General features: G+C 53.5%; 1 protein-coding gene across 4 annotated transcripts in view; it reads left to right on the top strand.

Annotated features, from left to right (window-relative positions):
* The window catches only part of IQSEC1 (IQ motif and Sec7 domain ArfGEF 1), a 71,812-nt gene that overhangs the window by 41,367 nt on the left and 12,104 nt on the right, over positions 1 to 18,341 (top strand). For all 4 annotated transcript variants that reach the window (XR_015714661.1, XM_087818042.1, XM_087818044.1 and 1 more), the window contains exons 4-10: positions 6,730 to 6,891; positions 9,377 to 9,499; positions 11,131 to 11,297; positions 14,212 to 14,351; positions 14,810 to 14,839; positions 16,329 to 16,454; positions 17,670 to 17,769. Coding sequence is in view for 3 of the 4 variants with exons in the window: in XM_087818042.1 (XP_087674168.1) it covers positions 6,730 to 6,891; positions 9,377 to 9,499; positions 11,131 to 11,297; positions 14,212 to 14,351; positions 14,810 to 14,839; positions 16,329 to 16,454; positions 17,670 to 17,769 (848 nt within the window). In the remaining variant the exon portion in view is untranslated. The remainder of the gene's footprint in view (positions 1 to 6,729; positions 6,892 to 9,376; positions 9,500 to 11,130; positions 11,298 to 14,211; positions 14,352 to 14,809; positions 14,840 to 16,328; positions 16,455 to 17,669; positions 17,770 to 18,341) is intronic.

Below are 18,341 nucleotides of genomic sequence, written 5' to 3'. Positions count from 1 at the left end.
GTGGACAGGTGGAGGCCAGAAAAAACAGTCTCCCTCAGCCACCCAGTAGATTGTTTCTAACTCTGTTAGTCTTTTTTTTTTTGGTTTTTCTTTCTTACTGAATTTATTGGTGTGGCATTGTTACTGGAAAGGGGACCTGGCCCTTGGCAGGTCTGCCTAGGACTGGCCAGTAGTATGTGAGTTCTTCGCTTCATGCAGGAAAGATTTCACAACACAAGTCCATGTCAATTTTAGAGGACGTTTATTAAAGCTGGGGATGTGAAACAAGGAAGGGCTGGGGAATGAGGCTGGGCTGCTTTTGGCTCACTAAGAAGTCAGAGAAAAGGGGGCCTTGGGGACAGGCTCAGGGGGTTGCCCGGAATGAACTGCCACTGCCCTTCACTGCCCTGGTTGCAAGTCTTGTGGGATCCCTTAGAGTTTAGGAGATACGTGCCTGTGGGGAAGAAGGGGAGGCAGAGGGGAAAGGTGCGGGCATGCTCCTGGGAGGGAGAGTGGGCGCTGGGACCTTCGTTTTGAGAGGTTTTAAAGGCTGTGCATTTGGGGGAGGATCTCAACAAAATATTTATCAACTTTATGCTGATGTACCAAAATGAGATTTATTCTCTTCACTTCATCTGTCCTTGGGTGTGGCTGGCAAATGGCACTAATTGGGTTCTGCTGTCTGTCTCCCTGAGTGGGGTGATTTAAGATAGTTACCCTCTGGTTGGGGAGAACCATTTACTCTTAAGTGTGTCCCTGGTTTAGGGAGATAGGATATGCTAGATGACTGCACACTGCTGTTTAACTCTCAGTTCCCCTGTTCTGCTTGTCTCAACGTGATAGAAGATTACATAGGTTTCAGGTGTACAATTCCACAACGCGTCATCTGTATACTGTATTGTGTGTTCACCACCCCAAATCAGGTCTCTTTCCATCGCCGTTTATCCCCCTGTTTCCTCTCCTACCTCTAAATACATGTGTAGTATGTGAATATTTTATCCAAAGGAAATGAAACCTCTGATTAGGGTAACATCCCCTGTGACTGTTATTTTGGATCTCTCCTCCCAGATCCCTGTCTCTGTGTATGTGTGTGCACTCTTAGGAACTGGAGACCACTGTGGTTCAGGACATAGATCTGGGCCAGACTGCCTGGGCTCAAGCCTAGCACCTTTACTTCCTTCTGAATGTCCTTGGATAGCACAGCCCAGAGGCCCCCGACAGCATCTACCTCAGAGGGTGTGAGGAGGAAAGGAGGGGATGTGCTGAGTTAGAGCCGCTGCTAGCACAGAATCCACCCTCCCCGAGGATTAGCTGCTGTTACTATGGCCTTGCTGACATCATCTGGGCCTGCAGTTATGAGGATCATCTTATTGTGATAAGGACACATGGTCTGGAGATCTTCCCTGTCAGTGCCATGGACTGCCTCATTTCTGCTTGCTGCTGCATAGGTCCATCTGTGCTAATCCATATTTATGTGGCCAGTTGCTTTCGCTTTTTCACTATGACCAATAAGAGGACAGTGAGGATAGATCTGCTCTTTACACACACTCCCCAGAGAGTGTCCAGGGAAGATAGCTAAGAGGTGGAATTGTCTGGGCTTAGGCATGTTTTTATTGAAATAGGAACTGCAATTTACGCTTGAAAGGGGGGCTTACCCACTTCCTATCTCTACAGCTGGACCTGAGAGTTCCTTTTTCCCTCACATGCTTGTCAACAATCCATCTTATCACCTGCCTTTCACCCCAATCTGAGAGTAGAAATGGTGTCTCTTGTTTTTATTTGCATTTCCCTGCTTGCTTCTAAGATGGAGCATCTATGTGTGTGTCTTTCGGCCATTTGGGTTTTTTCTTCTATAAAATGTCTGTTCTTATTTTTTGTCCATTTTTCTATTAGGTTATTTGTCATTTTGATTTGACTAGAAGTTCTTTGTATTTTGTTGATACTAATCCTTTGTAATTACAAATACTTACTTCCCACCACTTGTCTTTTTTTTTTACTTTTTCTTTTGAGCTATAATTCACATACCATGCAATTCACCCTTATTTGGTTTTTAATTATCCTTTATCCTACGAAAGGGAACTTTAGTTCCCAGCGAGGAGTGGGTCCCGCTGGCCGAATTTAAATGCTGACGGAATTTAAATGCCGACGGAATTTAAATGCCGTCTTTTAAAGGTTAAATATCTTTTAACTTTGTTTATGCTCTCTTATCCAATGGAAGTTTTTTATTTTTATTTTTTTCACTTTTTAACCGAGGTATAATTGACATGTAGCGTTATATTAGTTTCAGGTACACAACACAATGGTTTGATATTTGTATGTCCTTTCTTCACTGACTTGAAATTCCATCTAATTCCTGCATGAACTTAAGTCTGTGCTTGGACCCCTTCATTCATTCAGCAAGTATTTACTGAGCACCTTCTACACTCTGGGCACTGTCTCAGGGACCCCACACCTACCAGTTGAACAGACTAAAGATACTTGTGCAGCTCCACCCTAATGGTTAGAGGATCTGTTTTTATTGCTCTGCCAACATCAGACTTTTAGTTTTATGTGTTTTCTTATTAGGGCAAAACCGTGCTTTTGTTCTTTTTAAAGTGTCTTGGCTCTTCTTGGTGGGTATTCTTGCACATGAATTTCAGAATCTGCTTATTACAACCCATGAAAAATCCTGATGGGCTTCTCATTGGAGTTGCCTTTAGCTCAGAATTGAACTAGTTGTAAGTTGAATTTTTACAACAGTGAGGTCCAACCACAGGTGGCTATTTAAATAGAAATTAAAGCTAATTAAAATTAACCCAGTTCCTCAGGTGTACTAGTTGCAGTACAGGTGCCCACCAGCCATGTGTGGTTAGTGGCTGCGGTACCGGGCGGTGTTGAGTCTAGAACAGCATCCTGGCTGCAGAGCATGCTAGTGGACAGTGATGGCTGAGCATGCTGAGAGAGACACAGTGACACTGGCTGCATGTGGGGGGTGGGGCAAAGTTGTGTAGCAGCCCCTTCCCCGTGGCAAGAACCCTTGGACTCCTTGTGAAACATGCCCTCTACCCCTCCATGAGGGCGCAGCACAGAGCTTGGCTTCCTCCCAGTGCAGCCTTTGTGCCTCCGAGCCTTGATTTACCATCTCAGGGGTTTGTTGGGAGGATTGAAGGAGAAACTGCTTTTCCAAAACTGTGTTATTTAAATAAGCAAATACCTTTCTTACACAGATTCAAAGCTTTTCCACAGATGTACGCACACTGGCCATCTCCTGGGAGACAAGAGGGCAGGTGGTTGGACTCTACGTAGACAGAGGCCCAGGGCCCTCTGCAGAGGCAAAGCTGGAGCTGGGAGCTTGAGACCTTCTAGGACTGGGCAGCGCTGTGGCTGGTTCCTGGGGCTGCCGGCTGAGGATGACCGAGGGCAGGGGATTCTAGTGACACTGAGCACCCTGATGCCCAAAGCCGGGGTCCCTCCCCTGAAGGTCCCTCCTCTCCACCTCATACCTTTCCACCACCTACCTCTCCACCACCTACCTCTGCTTCCCATGGTTCTCCCTGTGGGTCTCTTGTTCCCCATCTTTCTCCCTCCCCAGCCCCCCACCCTTCTCCACACCCCTAACTGCTTCCCCTGTCCACCCAGCCTTTTGGACAGCCCTTAGTTCCCACCCACTCCCAGCAGTGAGCTTTCCCGCATAGACCCCCTCTTGAGGGGGACATGGAGGGTCTGGATGATGGATCTAAAGTGGGAGAGCTGTGAGCAGGAAGAAAAGCAAAACAACGGAAACCTGAGAAAGTGATGTGGATTGGCGGGCAGGGCCCATCCCAGCCTGCTAGAGGAGGCTGCGGCTGTCAGCCTGACATCCAGGTGTTCCTCTGAGATTTTGCCATTTTATTGGCTCTGGGACCATACATCTGGCTCACATCACTGGAGGGAGGGTGGGGTCCAGGAACCAGTGGCAAGAGGGTTTTGGCCCCAGCTTTGCCACTTAATTCCCTGCATCCTCGGAGCCTCTCTGGCCACACCTGGAAAATGAGCCCCTGCCATCAGAGGCCTAATGAGGATTAGAGATAGTGGAACCAAGAGCCTCGCCTGGAGGTGTTCGTGGGTGGCAGCTGGGGCTTCTGCACTGAGAGCCGGAGCCAAGGGGAGGGTGCTTTAAGGGCCTCGGGCTTCAGGAGGACCCAACATGTGGCTTGGTGGACAGAGAAGTTATAAATAATAGGAATGGCTAATACTTAGATATACTGGCAGTGTGCCAGGCACTGTTCTCCGGCCTGTCATGCTTTAAGTGATGATCTCCTGTAGGGTAGGGACTGTTACTAGCCTCATTTTACGGATAGGGGAACTGAGGCTCCCAGAGTCACTCCACTGATAGGTGGCCAGGCTGCAATTCACACCCCTGCCACCTGGCTCCTGAGCGCATCCTCTGAAAACCCAGTGAAGGAACTGCTACCACACGTGCAGCCCTGTGCACCTCTACCTGCCCGCTGGGCCACAGATGTCTCCTGAGATTCCAGGAGGCAGAACTCACAGGAGGCTACCGTCTTGGAGCAGTGGTCCTGGGGTTACCGCAGTGACAGGACCTGGGGTCAGTATCCCACAGTCCTGACGGGAACCCAGCAGGACCCTTATTCAGCCTGCTTGTCCACGGAGGGGATTTTGTTCCACCCTAGGGTCCCCTGCTCCTGTGTTCCAGGTGCAAGCCTCACTGTGCCCCTCCCACTTCCTTTCTGGCAAGGGTCCAGGTGATCCTCGTCTAAGCCAGTGTTGTCATAGGTGAAGCAGGCCAGACCTCTCCCAACTCTGGAAGAGTGTCCTTGTCCCCAGAGCTGCCCCATGATGAAACAGGAGCCCTCAGAAGGAGTGAGTGCTTTATCCCTGGAGGGCATGTAAGCCAGGCCTCAGAGACCGCCTGGGGTGACGGTGTGCTGGGACTCCTGCTTGGGCTAGAAGCTATTTATGGGGGCCTTTGAGGTCCCTTCCAGCCCAGGGCCTGCACTGGGAGGCAGGTCTTCCCTCCATCCACATCCAACCCGTGGGGTCCGTCAGCTTCCAGGTATCATCATGCCTGCTACCTGCTGGAGCTGCTCAAGAGGAAGGCAGAGAGCTCTGCTGTGGGGGTTGCTCTGAGATTTCAGCCATCCCACATCCTGGGAGGTCAGCTGCACTCTGCCAAATTGAGGGCCATCAGCCAGGCAGGCCAGGTGTGGGTGGGTGGTTCAGAGTGCCTGAGTCAGGGACGCCTAGCCCAGCCCTCAGTCATTGCCACGCGGAAACACAGGCCCAGTTGACCCCCTCATCTAGAAGTTGAGGGAGGAGAAGTGGCATAGACTGGGGTCCTGTGGGCCAGCTTGGAGTGGGTGGTGAGGAAACGTGACCGGCCCTGGCCATTACATCAGCAACTGAGGGCTGGAGAGGCCTGGAGTGGGAGGTTCTTGGTTAAAGTCCCCAGAGTCATGGGGAAGAATGGGGCATGTGGGGGGCTGGCAGGGGTGATAGAACAGAACCACTCTGTCACCACTTTAGTGCCAGGAACCATCTAGCTGGCAACTGCTCCCTGCCAGTCTCCTGAGGGTGAGGTCAAGGTGTGTAGTCATCCAGGATAAAAATAGCAGGGTCACCTTGCAGCAGGAGTTCAGTTTGGCTACGAGTGGAAATCTAGTATTTGCAGGACACTGCTGGCAGTGGGAGCCAGAGCGTTGAAAGGCAGCTGACCCTAGCCTTGTATCCAGGCCCCGGGCAGCAGCAGAATACTGACCTCTGCCCACAGGGGCAAGGGGCAGGCCGGCCCCCAGCTAGTGGGCGACTTGATTTACCCCATGAGAATGGGTGCTGCGTGCGCCCTAAGGCCTCTGCAGCTCCTCAAGTTCTGGGGTTGTCAGACGAGGATGCCTGCCCTCCAAGGGTCACACTTGTGGCCCCTCACCTCACCTTGTCTCCTTGGACCACCAGTACGTCCCTGTGAGGTCAGCCAAGCTCATGTCATACTATGCAACCAGCAGGATGGAGGCCCCAAGGAAGGAAGGGGCCTGCCTGGGCTCCCTACCTAGCCCCCTAGGGGGCCTCTCAGCCCCCCAGCGACTGCCCAGTCAGGGCATGTGCTGCACCTTCATTTCTTCACGTAAGTCAGGGCTAATCCTTAGCACCTCTCTCAGTGCTTACTGTGAGCATCATTCCAGCTCTGTTAGTGAGTCCTCACAGCACGGCAAGGTCACAAGTTTGTTGGGCTCCTAAACAACACAGGTAATGAGTGCTGACCCCAAGGAGCAGTGTAAGAAGTGAGTGAGTGACTGAGTGAGTGGGTGTGGGGTGCTTAGGTGATGGTGCACAGAGCAGTGCTCCGCAGGCATTCATTCTCTGTGGGTGGGTGGAGGGCGAGGGAAGGCAGACCAGCACGTGCTGGGCAAGGGGTTCAAGTCTGCCTAGAAGTGCAGCATGGGGCACCAGCTTCCACTTGGTGGGGAGCATAGAGTAGAGCTGGGTGGGCAGTTCTGTATGGGGCCGGTGTTTGGGGCAATACAGGCCAGCTAGGGAGGGTCCCTGCTCCAGTACCCACAGCTATGCTTCCGTGGCTGGCCCAGTCTTGCCCATTCTTGGTTCAGGGTCTAGGCAGTTTTGGGTTCCCCCATGTTGCAGGCTGGGGGTGGGACGGGACAGGGTGCCTGGAGCCTGGGGTTTCCAAGGGCCAACTGGGGAGCTTTGAGTGCCCACAGGGGTGGAGAGCAAGCTTGGAGGGCCAGGGCTGAGCCTGTCTTTTGTCCCTCCCCCCAGGAAGCCTGAGAAAGGTGTCCAATACCTCATTGAGCGTGGCTTCGTGCCGGACACACCAGTGGGAGTAGCCCACTTCCTGTTGCAGCGCAAGGGCCTGAGCCGGCAGATGATTGGCGAGTTCCTGGGCAACAGGCAGAAGCAATTCAACCGCGATGTGCTGGAGTAAGTTCTGGGACGGGGTTGGGATCAGTATGGACACGTTCCTGTGACAGACTCCATGGCCTGCCAGCCTTGTCCTGCTCTGGGACACACACTCAGTCCTCCCCTTCACTTTTTCTAGCTTCTAGACACCCCCACACCATTTTACACCTACTTATTCAGGCATACATGTGGGATCCACCCTTGGGCACCCCCCACGTACCCTTGGCACTGCCACTCCTCTTCAGGCAGGCTGAGGTGAGGCAGTGTGTGGGGGTCAGGACCTGGACAGGTGCCCTCTGAAGGAGTAGGGGAGCCGGCCCAGAGAGACTGCGGCACCTCCAAGATGGGCAGCACCACACCCAGATCTCCACCTGCCTCCCTCTCTTGCCCCTCCTGGATGGGAGATCGGGGGTAAGAGTCCAACCCCCATCTCCTCACCCCACAACCCACCAGCCCAGAGAGCTGGTGGCCATAGCACTCAGCTGCTTGGAACCCTGCAGAAAAATGGGTTTCCAGCTTCCTGGGAGCTGCTGGCATTTTTGAGAAGCCTGCCAGTATATGCCCTAAATCTCTCCAGTCCTCCTTGAGACTTTCCAAAGTGGAAAGGCACCTACATTTGCACCCTTGTGTTTATGTCAGGCCATGTCCATATGTCACCCGTGGGGGTGGGTATCAGGGATTGATGACCCCCTTTCAGAGTCAAGGAGCCAAAGCCAGAGGAATGGATGGCTTGGTATGTGGGTTCTGCTCACCCTTTTCTGAGACCTGGAGGATTTTCCCCAGACCTGTTGTTGAGGATTTTTCTGACTCGGGCAGTTACGAACTGGTATGCCGACCTTGGGCAGATAGCCCAGAAGCAGAAATCTAAGCGGAGTAGAGAGCTAACCATCAGTAACAATGGCAGTGGCTTCCTTCTGTCCAGCCCCTGCCTCATCAGGGAAAAGGATAGCGAGGTGCATGGCCTCGGGGTCAGACCCTCTGCAAGGAGGAGGGCCTGGCCACATGTGCACCTGCTGCCTCTGCTGCTCCCCTGGGGGAGGCACGTGGGTGCTGTGGACTCTTTAACCACAAGTGAAGAAACTCAGGGTCAGAGGGAGAGGGAGAGGGACTGGCCTGGGTGCATTCCCCCCACCCCCCGCACAGGGCCTCCCATATGCACATAGGTACTTTTTCAGTCACATGCAGACACACACACAAGAGATGCAGTGAGCCAGGGCCTTTGGCTATGGCTGGTATGTGGCCGGTACCTAGCAGAAGGGAGCCTATGCCCTTCCTTGGCCAGGTGTGCCCATCTGGTCTGCTTTCTTCCTGCTCAGCTCAGCATTTCTGTTTTCGCCTCAGTCCCGGAAAGTCTGCCTGCTGCATTGTTAGTGTGGTTAATGCCCACCCTCCCCCCTAAGGTGGTATGAGGAAACCGTTCAGGGGACAGCAGACTGGCGTCCTGGTGAGCTGGGCCTTGGACGTTTTAGTGCAGCTGTCTGCACCCCCTGCCTTCTGGGCCCCGCCCCACACTGGTTCTGGCCGGGAGGAAGCCTGTGTAGTGTTCTCCTGGGTGGGGGAGCAGCAGCGCCCTCGAGACTAGCGAGCCCCCCACAGCTCCATCCTCCACACCAGCACTGCTAGGGAGCTGGTCAGCAGGTCGTCCCTGGTGGCCCTGCCCTCTGACTTTCCCCACAAAGAGCACTTAGTGCTCAGGGAAGGTTGGGGGCACAGCAGCTTATCCTAAGCCCATCACTCCAGGGGAGGGTGAGCTCTGGGAGTGGAATTAGGTCCCCCATGGCCAAGCCTCTGCAGCCCCAAGGATAGCTATGTCTTTGTTACAGACATGATCTGGACACCAGTTTATGCTGCTTCGATCCTGGGTTTAGACCCACCTTCTCTGTTTAAGGGTCCTGACCAGAGGACAAGAGCAGGCTGTAAGGCGAATGCTTGGCTGTGGTAAGAACTGGAGGCCTCCCCAAGCTCCATTCTCCATCCATCTGATTGGCAGATGAGGATGGTCTCAAAAACACCCAGCCAAACCCAGCCACCTCTCTGCAGACCCTTGCCGGGAGAGGACAGGCTGTGTGAGATCGGCCTCCACTTCCTTCCTGTGAGGATGGGTGCATGCTCCCGCCTCCCTCACGGACACACAGACTCGTACATTACGGCTGCTGAGTGCCTGGGGTAACCCACACACTTGAAAACATTTTTCCTGGGACTAGCTATATGCTCTGGCTTCCTGTATGTCTAGAAAGTTGCACACATAGGTATAAACAGCATTTTCCTGCAGTTTCGGGGCTTTATGGACTCCCCAGAAGCACAGGGATCTTTGGCCATAATCTGAATTGTTTGCTGATTGGTGGAAGCTAAGCAGATGCCCTCCCAGACAAGTGTCAGCGTGTGTGCAGTGGCTCCCGTGCATCAAACCCCTCTGTGCCCTACCCTCTGCAAGCAGGTGCTCACCTCGCCTATGGGAAGTTGGCAGAGGCTGTACAGACAGTGACACGGCCTTGTCTTGTTTCAGCTGCGTGGTGGACGAGATGGACTTCTCTGCCATGGAGCTGGACGAAGCCCTCAGGAAGTTCCAGGCGCACATTCGAGTTCAAGGGGAGGCTCAGAAGGTGGAGCGGCTCATTGAGGCCTTCAGGTTGGGGCTGCGTCAGGGCAGGGGGCAGGTATCGGGGAGAGGAAGGTTCCTAGCTCAAGGGTTGGATCTCCTTAGCCCCATTCCCTCTGCAGTATCAGGTGGCCCTGAGCTCACTGGGGGATAAGGCAGAAGCCCCTCCTGTACTGGTCAGTGCTGGAGCCAGGGTTTTTGAACAGTCTTTGTCTTCCTTCAAGTCCTCATGAGCCTCATCTATTCAGAAGTCCACCTGTGTTTTCCTTTGTGTGCCCTTTTATGGGGCAGCCACTCTCTCACAGTGACTCAGAGCCTGAGCTGCAGAGCCAGAGGGCCTGGTCCTAATGCCCACTCCACCACTTACCAGCTGTGTGGCCTTGTGCTTGCTGGCCTTTCTGTGCCTCACGCCCTTGCCTGTAGAGTGGGGACACAAGACCCCCCTACCCGGGCAGGGTGGAAGGCTAAAAGCACCTGGGGTGGGTGGGCACACTTAGCCCAGCACCTAGCACCACAGAGAGCCTGTATTCCAGGTCACTGCCCCGCCTTCCGCCCCGGGACTGTGCACACCATTTGTGTAGGGCCTCTGCTCCTAGCTGGTATGACAGGCCTGAGTCTGCTGCTGCCCCGGCACTTTGCCGCAGCACCAGTGATGGCCAAGGAGGAGCGAGGATATAGGAGGAGGGCAGTCCCAGGGCCTCAGAGGGGGGTGTTCAGCCGCTTCCTCCCAGGAGGGCTTCTTGGAGGGGGTGGCCCTCACAGGGAAGACAGAATTGGAGTCCATGTTGTCTGAGCATTGATGGCACTGCTTCAGTAACAATGCCCCACCTGGCTCCTCTTCTGTGTTTCTGCCCCTCTCCGTGCTTCCAAGAGGGTACCAGTGAAGGGCCTCTGGTGTGTCAGAGGCAGTGAGGATCGTGGGCAGATGACTCAGTGAGGCTGCTGAGTCAGGTGCCTTCACAAGCTGCCCCAGCAGCCACAGCTGAAAAGAGAGGGAAGTGTGTCCCCCTCCCAGCTGGTGTGGGGACAGGCTCTTCTTACCTCAGGTCCAACACCCACTCTCACACCCTGTTCCAGGCAGGGCAAGAGAGTGGAGGGCACACCCCTGCCTTTTCTTTTTTTTTAAAATTTTTTAAAAATTTTATTGATTTCGGAGAGAGAAAGGGAGAAGGAGAGAGAGATAGAAACATCAATGATGTGAGAGTCATTGATCGGCTGCCTCCTGCACAACCCTCACTGGGGATCGAGCCTGCATGTGCCCTGGCTGGGAATCAAACCGCCATCTCCTGGATCCTAGGTCAATGCTCAACCTCTGAGCCAGGCTGGCTGGGCTCACCCCTGTCTTTTAAGGCACAGCCCTGAAGGTGCCCATATCCCATTGGCCAGAACTTAATCCTGTGGCTGTACCAGGTCCTAGGAGCCTGGGGAATGTGGTCTTCACCCTGAGAGCCATTGCCAGCTCCAGCACAGGTGAGAAGGGGCAATGGACAGCCAAGGCCAGCTCTCTGCCAGGCAAGTGTTATTCCTGTTCACCAGCTGCAGAAGCCAGGCTCTGAGGGCAGTGTCTAGCCTCCACTGTGTAGCGCCAGGTGGAGCTGTGGCAGACTCAATCCCTGCCTGACTGAGGTGGTCCTCACCCCCCTCCCTCTCCGCACCCCCAGCCAGCGGTACTGCATCTGCAACCCTGGGGTGGTGCGGCAGTTCCGAAACCCAGACACCATCTTCATCCTGGCCTTCGCTATTATCCTGCTCAATACGGACATGTACAGCCCCAACGTCAAGCCCGAGCGCAAGATGAAGCTGGAGGACTTTGTCAAGAATCTCCGAGGTGAGCTGCTCGGCCCCAGGCTCAGATACACAGCCTCCACGGACACCCTCTAAGCATGAGGCACAGCCCTGTGTGGGGTGAGAGGCGAAGGCAACATAGCCTCATGCTGGGTACAGAGAGAGCACGGGGCCTGGCTCCGGCACACCCAGTTCTTGTTCAGGGGTCTTTGGGCAGTGTTGGTCCCAAAAATGAGTGAACACAGCACAAATTGCCATAAAGAGCGAGTGCCATCCTAGGGGTACACATGGGTAGCACACGCCTGGGTCTGGAGATGCAGGGGTTCTAACTCTGCGAGAAAGTGATGTTTTTAGCTTGTTATTAAAGGGTGAACAGGTGTCCGCAGGTCCAGGGAGAGGGGATTTAGTCACAGGGCAGAGACCTGAGAAACCAGCTCATCACAGCACCAGAGGGCCAGGCCGGACACTGGTTGACCAGGCCTGGTTGGGAGCATGTGTAGGAGCCCAGAATGGAGCCTGGGTGCTGGGATCTCCGAGGCCTCCAACAGGTGTGAGCTGGACAGACGGGCCAGCACATCCACCCCCGTCACTGCTGCACCCCTCCCAGCATCTGCCCAGCCACCCATCCTGTACACTTCATGGTTCTCTTGAAACCAACTTGCCTTTTTTTTTTTTTTTTAAATATCTTTATTGATTTCCGAGAGAGGAAAGGAAAGGGAGAGAGAGAGATCGAAACATCAATGGTGAGAGAGTCATTGATCGAACCCGCAACCCGGGCATGTGCCCTGACTGGGAATCGAACCCCGATCGCTTGGATCCCAGGTCGATGCTCAACCGCTGAGCCACTCCCAGCTGGGCGAACTTGCCTTTTTTTGTCTACTTATTTAAATACATTTTTAAAGGAACTGTATATTACCACTGTGATGGGAAGCCAGTAGCATTTGCCACACATAGGCAGCCATGGAAATGAATACATGGAGAGAAAAGACAGTACTGCTGTTGATTCCAGCACTAGCTGTTTCTGGCTGGGCCCTGAGGCTGAGGCTGCCCTCCCTTCCAGGTGGGCCCATGTTAGACAGGTGCTGTGAGGCAGGCAGCAAGAAGGGAGGCCTTCTTGGCGTGAGATGGGAAAGGAATTAAACGGGAACAGCTGTCCTCCAGCTGACTCCATGTGGCTGATGGCTGGGCCTTGAACACCTGGGGTCCCTGGGCAGCAGGGGGCAGGAACTATGTCCTCTCCTTGGAAATACCAGCTGCAGCACTGAGGTCCCCTTAGAAATGGCATCCTATTTTTATTTTATTCACCTAAAAGTTCTTAATTTATTAATCCTCTAGTGAAAATCTGCCCAGACAGCACAGATAAAGCCCCTGAAGAATCTTCACTGCTCTGTCATCCCACCTCCGGCTCTCTTTGCAGCACCCACACTGGCTTCTGCAGTCCCCTGGCTTTCTCCATTCCGGTCTTGCGTTCCTTTCTGTTTTCTTGAGGCCGTCTTCTCATACAAGTCTGTGTTTGGGTTCATTTCTCTTTGTGTAATCCAAGGAATCATAAATCATGCCAGAGCCAGTTGACTGGCCCCCACTAGAATGAATTCTCAATCCAGACACAAAGATGGCACCTGGTATGGCCTTGTACACTTTGGCTGGTTTTTCTCGAATTCCTGTCTTGGGTACTACTGACTTCCCAGCACGAAGGACGTCAGTGAGCATTTCTTTCCCCGGAACAGTCTGCTGGCCGTAAACTTCCTGTTCCGGATAGTTACTGTGTCGTTCGTGATGACGGCCCATCTTCGAGCAGCCAGGGAAGAGGTGTCATATTTTTTAAAAAGGGGAAAAAAAATCTGGTCTAAAGTCAAGAGCTGTTTAAAGTTTCTACTGTTGTGTTTACTTTTGTAATAAAGGCTGCTCTGTCAGTCCCGCTGCTGGGTCAGACAATCCTGGGGACCTCTGTGTCCTCCCTGGGATTGGAACTGCCCAGTGCGCCCCCTGGTGGTGGGCACCTCCATAACAGGAAGGCTGGAGAAAGCAGAGGCCACCAGGAGATGGCAGAACCACCCTCTTCCCAAGCTTGGCTGCCCCTGAGGGGCGGGGAGGCTGACTTCAGAGCACTCCCTGCGCAGAGCACTCACAGTGAGGCCCTCTGCTAGGTCTGAAGGGCATCGCGGGCCCCTCCCCACAGCCTCACCAACAGTTTTATCAGGCCTCTGGACTTGTGCCCCTCTGTGGTCTGAGGATAGGTATGGGTTTATGTTTCTCCTGTGAGTAGGGCTGTTTCTTTTCTGACAGCAATTTTCACAGTGGTATTGCAGAAGGTATGCACTTGTCTTAGCAGTCCGGATTTGAGTCCTGCCCCCGGATTCTGCCCATGTGATGTGGGACAACAGCTGGCAAAACTGCTCAGATGCTCCCAACTCTCACTTTATGGGCACACCACCAGCTGCTCATACTTCCTCACATAGCCCTGAGGAGTCACCTGTGCTCTTGATGGCCGTTTTCACAGATGCCCAGCTCAGAAAGACTGAGTCACAGGCTAACAAGGGTTGAAGGGAGGATTTGGGCCCAGTGTTAGAGCCTGAACTTATAAACCCTGTCAAATAGCCTCCCTCACCCCAACCCAGCACCTTCCCCAGGCCTTGGCTTTCTTGTCTGTGGAATGGGGATGGTGTGCCCACCCCATGGGCTGTGATCAGGATCAGCCTTCTGAGCAGCCCTGCTACGCTTGTCCAGGTGAATGTGCTGGCCTTGTCCCTGGTGGAAGGATTCTGAGGAATTTGTGGTTGACTGAGGATGTTTGGTAGCTGTGGGTGTGGAAGGTATGTGGTTCTGCTGACTGGTGAAAGGGATTGCTGTCTGATTTGGCTTAGAAACTGGTAAATTGGAGTAAGCCTGGGGCTTGAGGCTGAATGGACCACCCAAGCCCTGGCCTGACTGACGCCTCGCCACTGTCTCCTGCCCAGGTGTAGATGATGGCGAGGACATTCCCCGGGAGACACTGATTGGTATCTATGAACGGATCCGCAAGCGGGAACTAAAGACCAATGAAGACCATGTGTCCCAGGTGCAGAAGGTGGAGAAGCTTATCGTGGGGAAGAAGCCGGTATGTGGTGGCCTTGTGTCCCAGGGGAGCTGCTGGAGGGCCTGAGGTGCTCACATCCCCCTTCCCACCCAGGTGCCCTGCCGGCCTCAGCTTCTGCCGGTAGCCCTGATGCACCTTTCAGGCAGGTCTGGAGAATTCTTTCCTGATTTGGGTTTCTTTAAGTGGCTTCTGATGTTTTGGAATAACAACCATTTGCTCTGTGTTACAGTTGAGAACCTGAGGCTTTTAATAAGCCAGCAGGCAGGGTTGTACATTTCTGTGGTGACTTGGGAATGCCCTCAGCCTGCCAGTGAGAGGCACCCCTGCCTCTCCTCTTGGGTGTGGCTGGATAGAGTAAGGGAAGGTGCCTTAGGAGGGCCATTGCCTCTTTGGCAATTGCCTCTAGTTTCCTTGGGCCCCAGATGCATCTTTTGGAACATTGATCTCTTTTTTTTTGTTTACTGTGTTTCCCCATGTAGATTGGATCCCTGCATCATGGGCTTGGCTGTGTGAGTATCTCTCTGCTTTCTCATTCTGGCTAATACCCCACCCTGGGGGTTCCCAGTGTGCCCACATCTCCCTGCTCCCACATCCACAGTTAATTCAAGAGCAATAAAAATTTGATTTTGATAATTAACCCAGCCTCAAATCTCTGCAGGCCCAGAGATCACAGCCTCACGGGGAGGGCTGTGAGGTCAGGCTGAAGGCAGATAGTCCCCTTCCCTCTCACCTGGGCCTGGCTGAGCTCAGATACCCAGGCTTGTTCCCAGACCCTAAGATACTGATTCTGATGTGCATTGGAGGGCCTTTTCTTTCCCCACCCAGCCCAACTCTGTCCCCCAAAACTTGCTCCTACATCAGGATCCTCTCTACGGCCACAGCCTTGCGGAGGTATGCCTGCATGTCCCTTGGGGACATGCACACACTGCCAGCCTGCAGTCCCATGACACGTCCCTCCTGTGTCTGTCCTCACCGCTCATGGTCAGCCGAGTCAGCAGCACAAAACCTTCTGACTGCCTCCCTCTTCCCAGTTTCCCCAGAGAGAGACCAGGACCCCTGGATACTTCCGTGACCTGCCCTCTTCCACCTCTCTAGCCCCACATCCCACCCTCCTCCTTCCTTTGTGCTTTTGCTCCAGAAAACATTGTTCCTGAGTGTGCCCCTTATCTCGTCCTCTGATGGGCTGAGCTCGGGCACCCTCCACCAGGGCACCCTTACAGAGTTGGCACCCTTTGCAGAGTTAATGCTCCCTGGCTGCCACTATGCTTACCCTCTGGGGATCTTACACGGGCGTGTGCTATCTCCTTGCTAACTCCTCTGTCTCCTGCGGGATCTTCGGCACTCCCAGAGCCACTAGCAGGCCTCCATGATGGTTTGGTCAGACCAGACCTAATAGCAGCTTGGCCTGCGGCAAGGTGGGGACTCTTTAAACCTGTGATAGGTGTGTTCAGAGCAGAGGGTCAGACCAGGCCCCAAAGAGCAGTGAATGCTGGCTCAGGGTTTGGATAGGGCCTTTCAGGCTTCAGAAATGTTGAAATCATTTAGGAGGGGCTGGGGGAGTGGAGCAATTTGGAGGCTCTGAAGCTTCTTGGTTTTGTGGCTGAGGCAACTTGTTCCACCTCTCTGTGCCTCAGTTTCCTCATCTAGAGTAGACTCTAGAAAAACGTTTACAGGGACTAATGGGCACTTTGTGGGGACTCAGAAAACAAGCATTCCTCTCTAGCTGGGGGCTCACATGTGAGCATGGTGCTTTAAGAAGTCTGGTGCCTGTCTGAAAGAATGGAACAGAAGCAACACACTTACCCAGGTCCCACAGACAGAGCGGGAAAATAGCTACAAGCCAGAAACACCGTGCCTTCTTCATGGTTTGTAAGAAAAGGCATTTTTTGAACACGAGGCCCAAGAGCTGGGTACCTTGCACTCAGGCCAGATTCCTGTGCTGCCCAGGCTCCGAGGTGTGGCCAGCTACTGAGCACAGCATTTCCCTTCCCCTTACAGGTCCTCTCTCTGCCTCACCGGCGGCTGGTCTGTTACTGCCGACTCTTCGAGGTTCCAGACCCAAATAAGCCCCAGAAACTTGGGCTGCACCAGCGAGAAATCTTCCTGTTCAACGACCTCCTGGTGGTACGTGGTTCCCCATGGATTTGTGGCTGACAGCTGCTACATAGGGAGACCTGGCTATGTGCCTGCACGTGGGGAAATACCCACACAGGTGGGGGTGGAGGTGACAGGGTGGAGCCCAGATCTTTGGGTTACCAGGAGCAGAATCTAACACAAACTGCTACTGTTGAAAATGGGGCTTCATTGACTTATGTGAGTCCAGAGGGGGACTTGGAGCCTCAGCCCTGGCTGCTCCAGAGGCTCAAGCATGTCAGCAGGACTCCTTTTGATGATCCCCATCTCTCAGCTTTGTGGGCTCCTCCTCTTTGTGGGCTCCCTTCTCACGCTAGCCCTAACCAAAATGGGAAAGTCAGCCCCAGCAGCCCCAGGCTATTCGTGTCTCCTTGGCCCCCAGTGGGATTATCTTACTAAGAATCCAGCCAAGGTCTTGTTGCTCCCTGTGCCCAAGCCTGAGCTAGTCATGGGGCCAGGCAGGTGTGGTGCTGTCTCAGTGGCTAAAGCTGGGCCACAGTCTCCAGGACTAATGATTGAGGGTGGCAGAGAAGGGGGATCCCCAAAGGGAGATGGAGGAGCTCTTGCCCCCCCAAAAGGAGTGTACTGATGTGAGCTGATGGGGATGAAGATGCCTCTGCAGAGAGCAGGAGGAACCTATTCTTAGACCTTTGTCCCCCCTGCATGCCACAGACTTTCTTGCTAGAGGTCCCCTCCCTAGTCCCCACCTACATGAGGACCAGCTGCACTTCTGTGATTCCTGAGGTGGGAATCACATGTGTGGGTTCAAGTTATTTATTAAGCATCCTGACCTTGACCAAGTCACTTCACACCTCTGAATCTGTTTCCTTTGTGAAATTAATCTCTGAGGATACAGTGATCAGGTAAGGCCCTGGACATCAGACCCTTGCACGGTGTCTTCAGTGCCACATGAGGTAACATGCCTGCCACCTCTCTGCTGGGTTGAGGGGCTTTGTTGCCGACCAGGATGGCACCGAGGTCTCCCAGGAACAGAGCACAATGTCCACGTCAGAGCGTGGTTGGCATGATCAGTGTGTGCTCCTCCCCGGGTTGGTTCTCCCTCCTGCAGCAGCCCCTGATTTCTGAGCTGCAGAGTAATTCTTACAGGAGCACATGTTGCCATCAGTCCATCTTCAGTCCTGAACTCCAGAGCTGTTCAGGACCGGGCAGATGAAGTGGCTCAGCTTCTGTCTCTCTCTCTCCCAGGTCACCAAGATCTTCCAGAAGAAGAAGAACTCAGTGACATACAACTTCCGACAGTCCTTCTCCCTGTGCGGCATGCAGGTCCTGCTCTTCGAGAGCCAGTGTAAGTCTGCGCTGGGCTACCCTCGGCTGGGGCCCTGAGCACGAGCGGCTGGGACCCACCCTCCGCTTCTGTCCTCCCTCCTTCCTTCTGCACCATCAGGGATGGAAGCCCAGGGTAGCTCTCCAATGCTCTCTGATAAGCAGTAGTAATCAGGAAGAATTTAATAACATCGTATGTGGTGCTTTCTAGGTTTATTTTTACTATTACTTCTGGCAGGTGATAAGAATATTTAGGGCAGAGTAAATTTTTTTAAATAAAATGCTGATAAGACAGCATGAAGCAAATGGCACGGATGATATGCAGATGTGGGCAGACAAACAGGTGAAGGTGACACGGGCCGTACAGGTCCGGGGCTGGGCCCAGAGCCAGCCACCAGGCTCCAGTCCCAGTTCTCATGGTAAGCGCTATGTAGCCTGTCTCTTAACCTCTTGGGGCTGCGTTTCCTTTGTCTGTAAAATGGGGTGATGCCAATGTCTACATCGTTGGATTAGATACACATAAAGCACTCCTGGCACAGAGGAAATGCGTGGTCAGGATTTATTCTTAAGTACAGTTGGAAGACCTTTGGTTGG

The sequence above is a fragment of the Miniopterus natalensis genome, chromosome 6 (genome assembly GCF_054644295.1).
Source record: "Miniopterus natalensis isolate mMinNat1 chromosome 6, mMinNat1.hap1, whole genome shotgun sequence".
In the NCBI taxonomy this organism is placed as follows: domain Eukaryota; kingdom Metazoa; phylum Chordata; class Mammalia; order Chiroptera; family Miniopteridae; genus Miniopterus; species Miniopterus natalensis.
The sequence above is the reverse complement of the archived record's forward strand: the minus strand, read 5'-3'. Positions and strand labels throughout refer to the sequence as shown.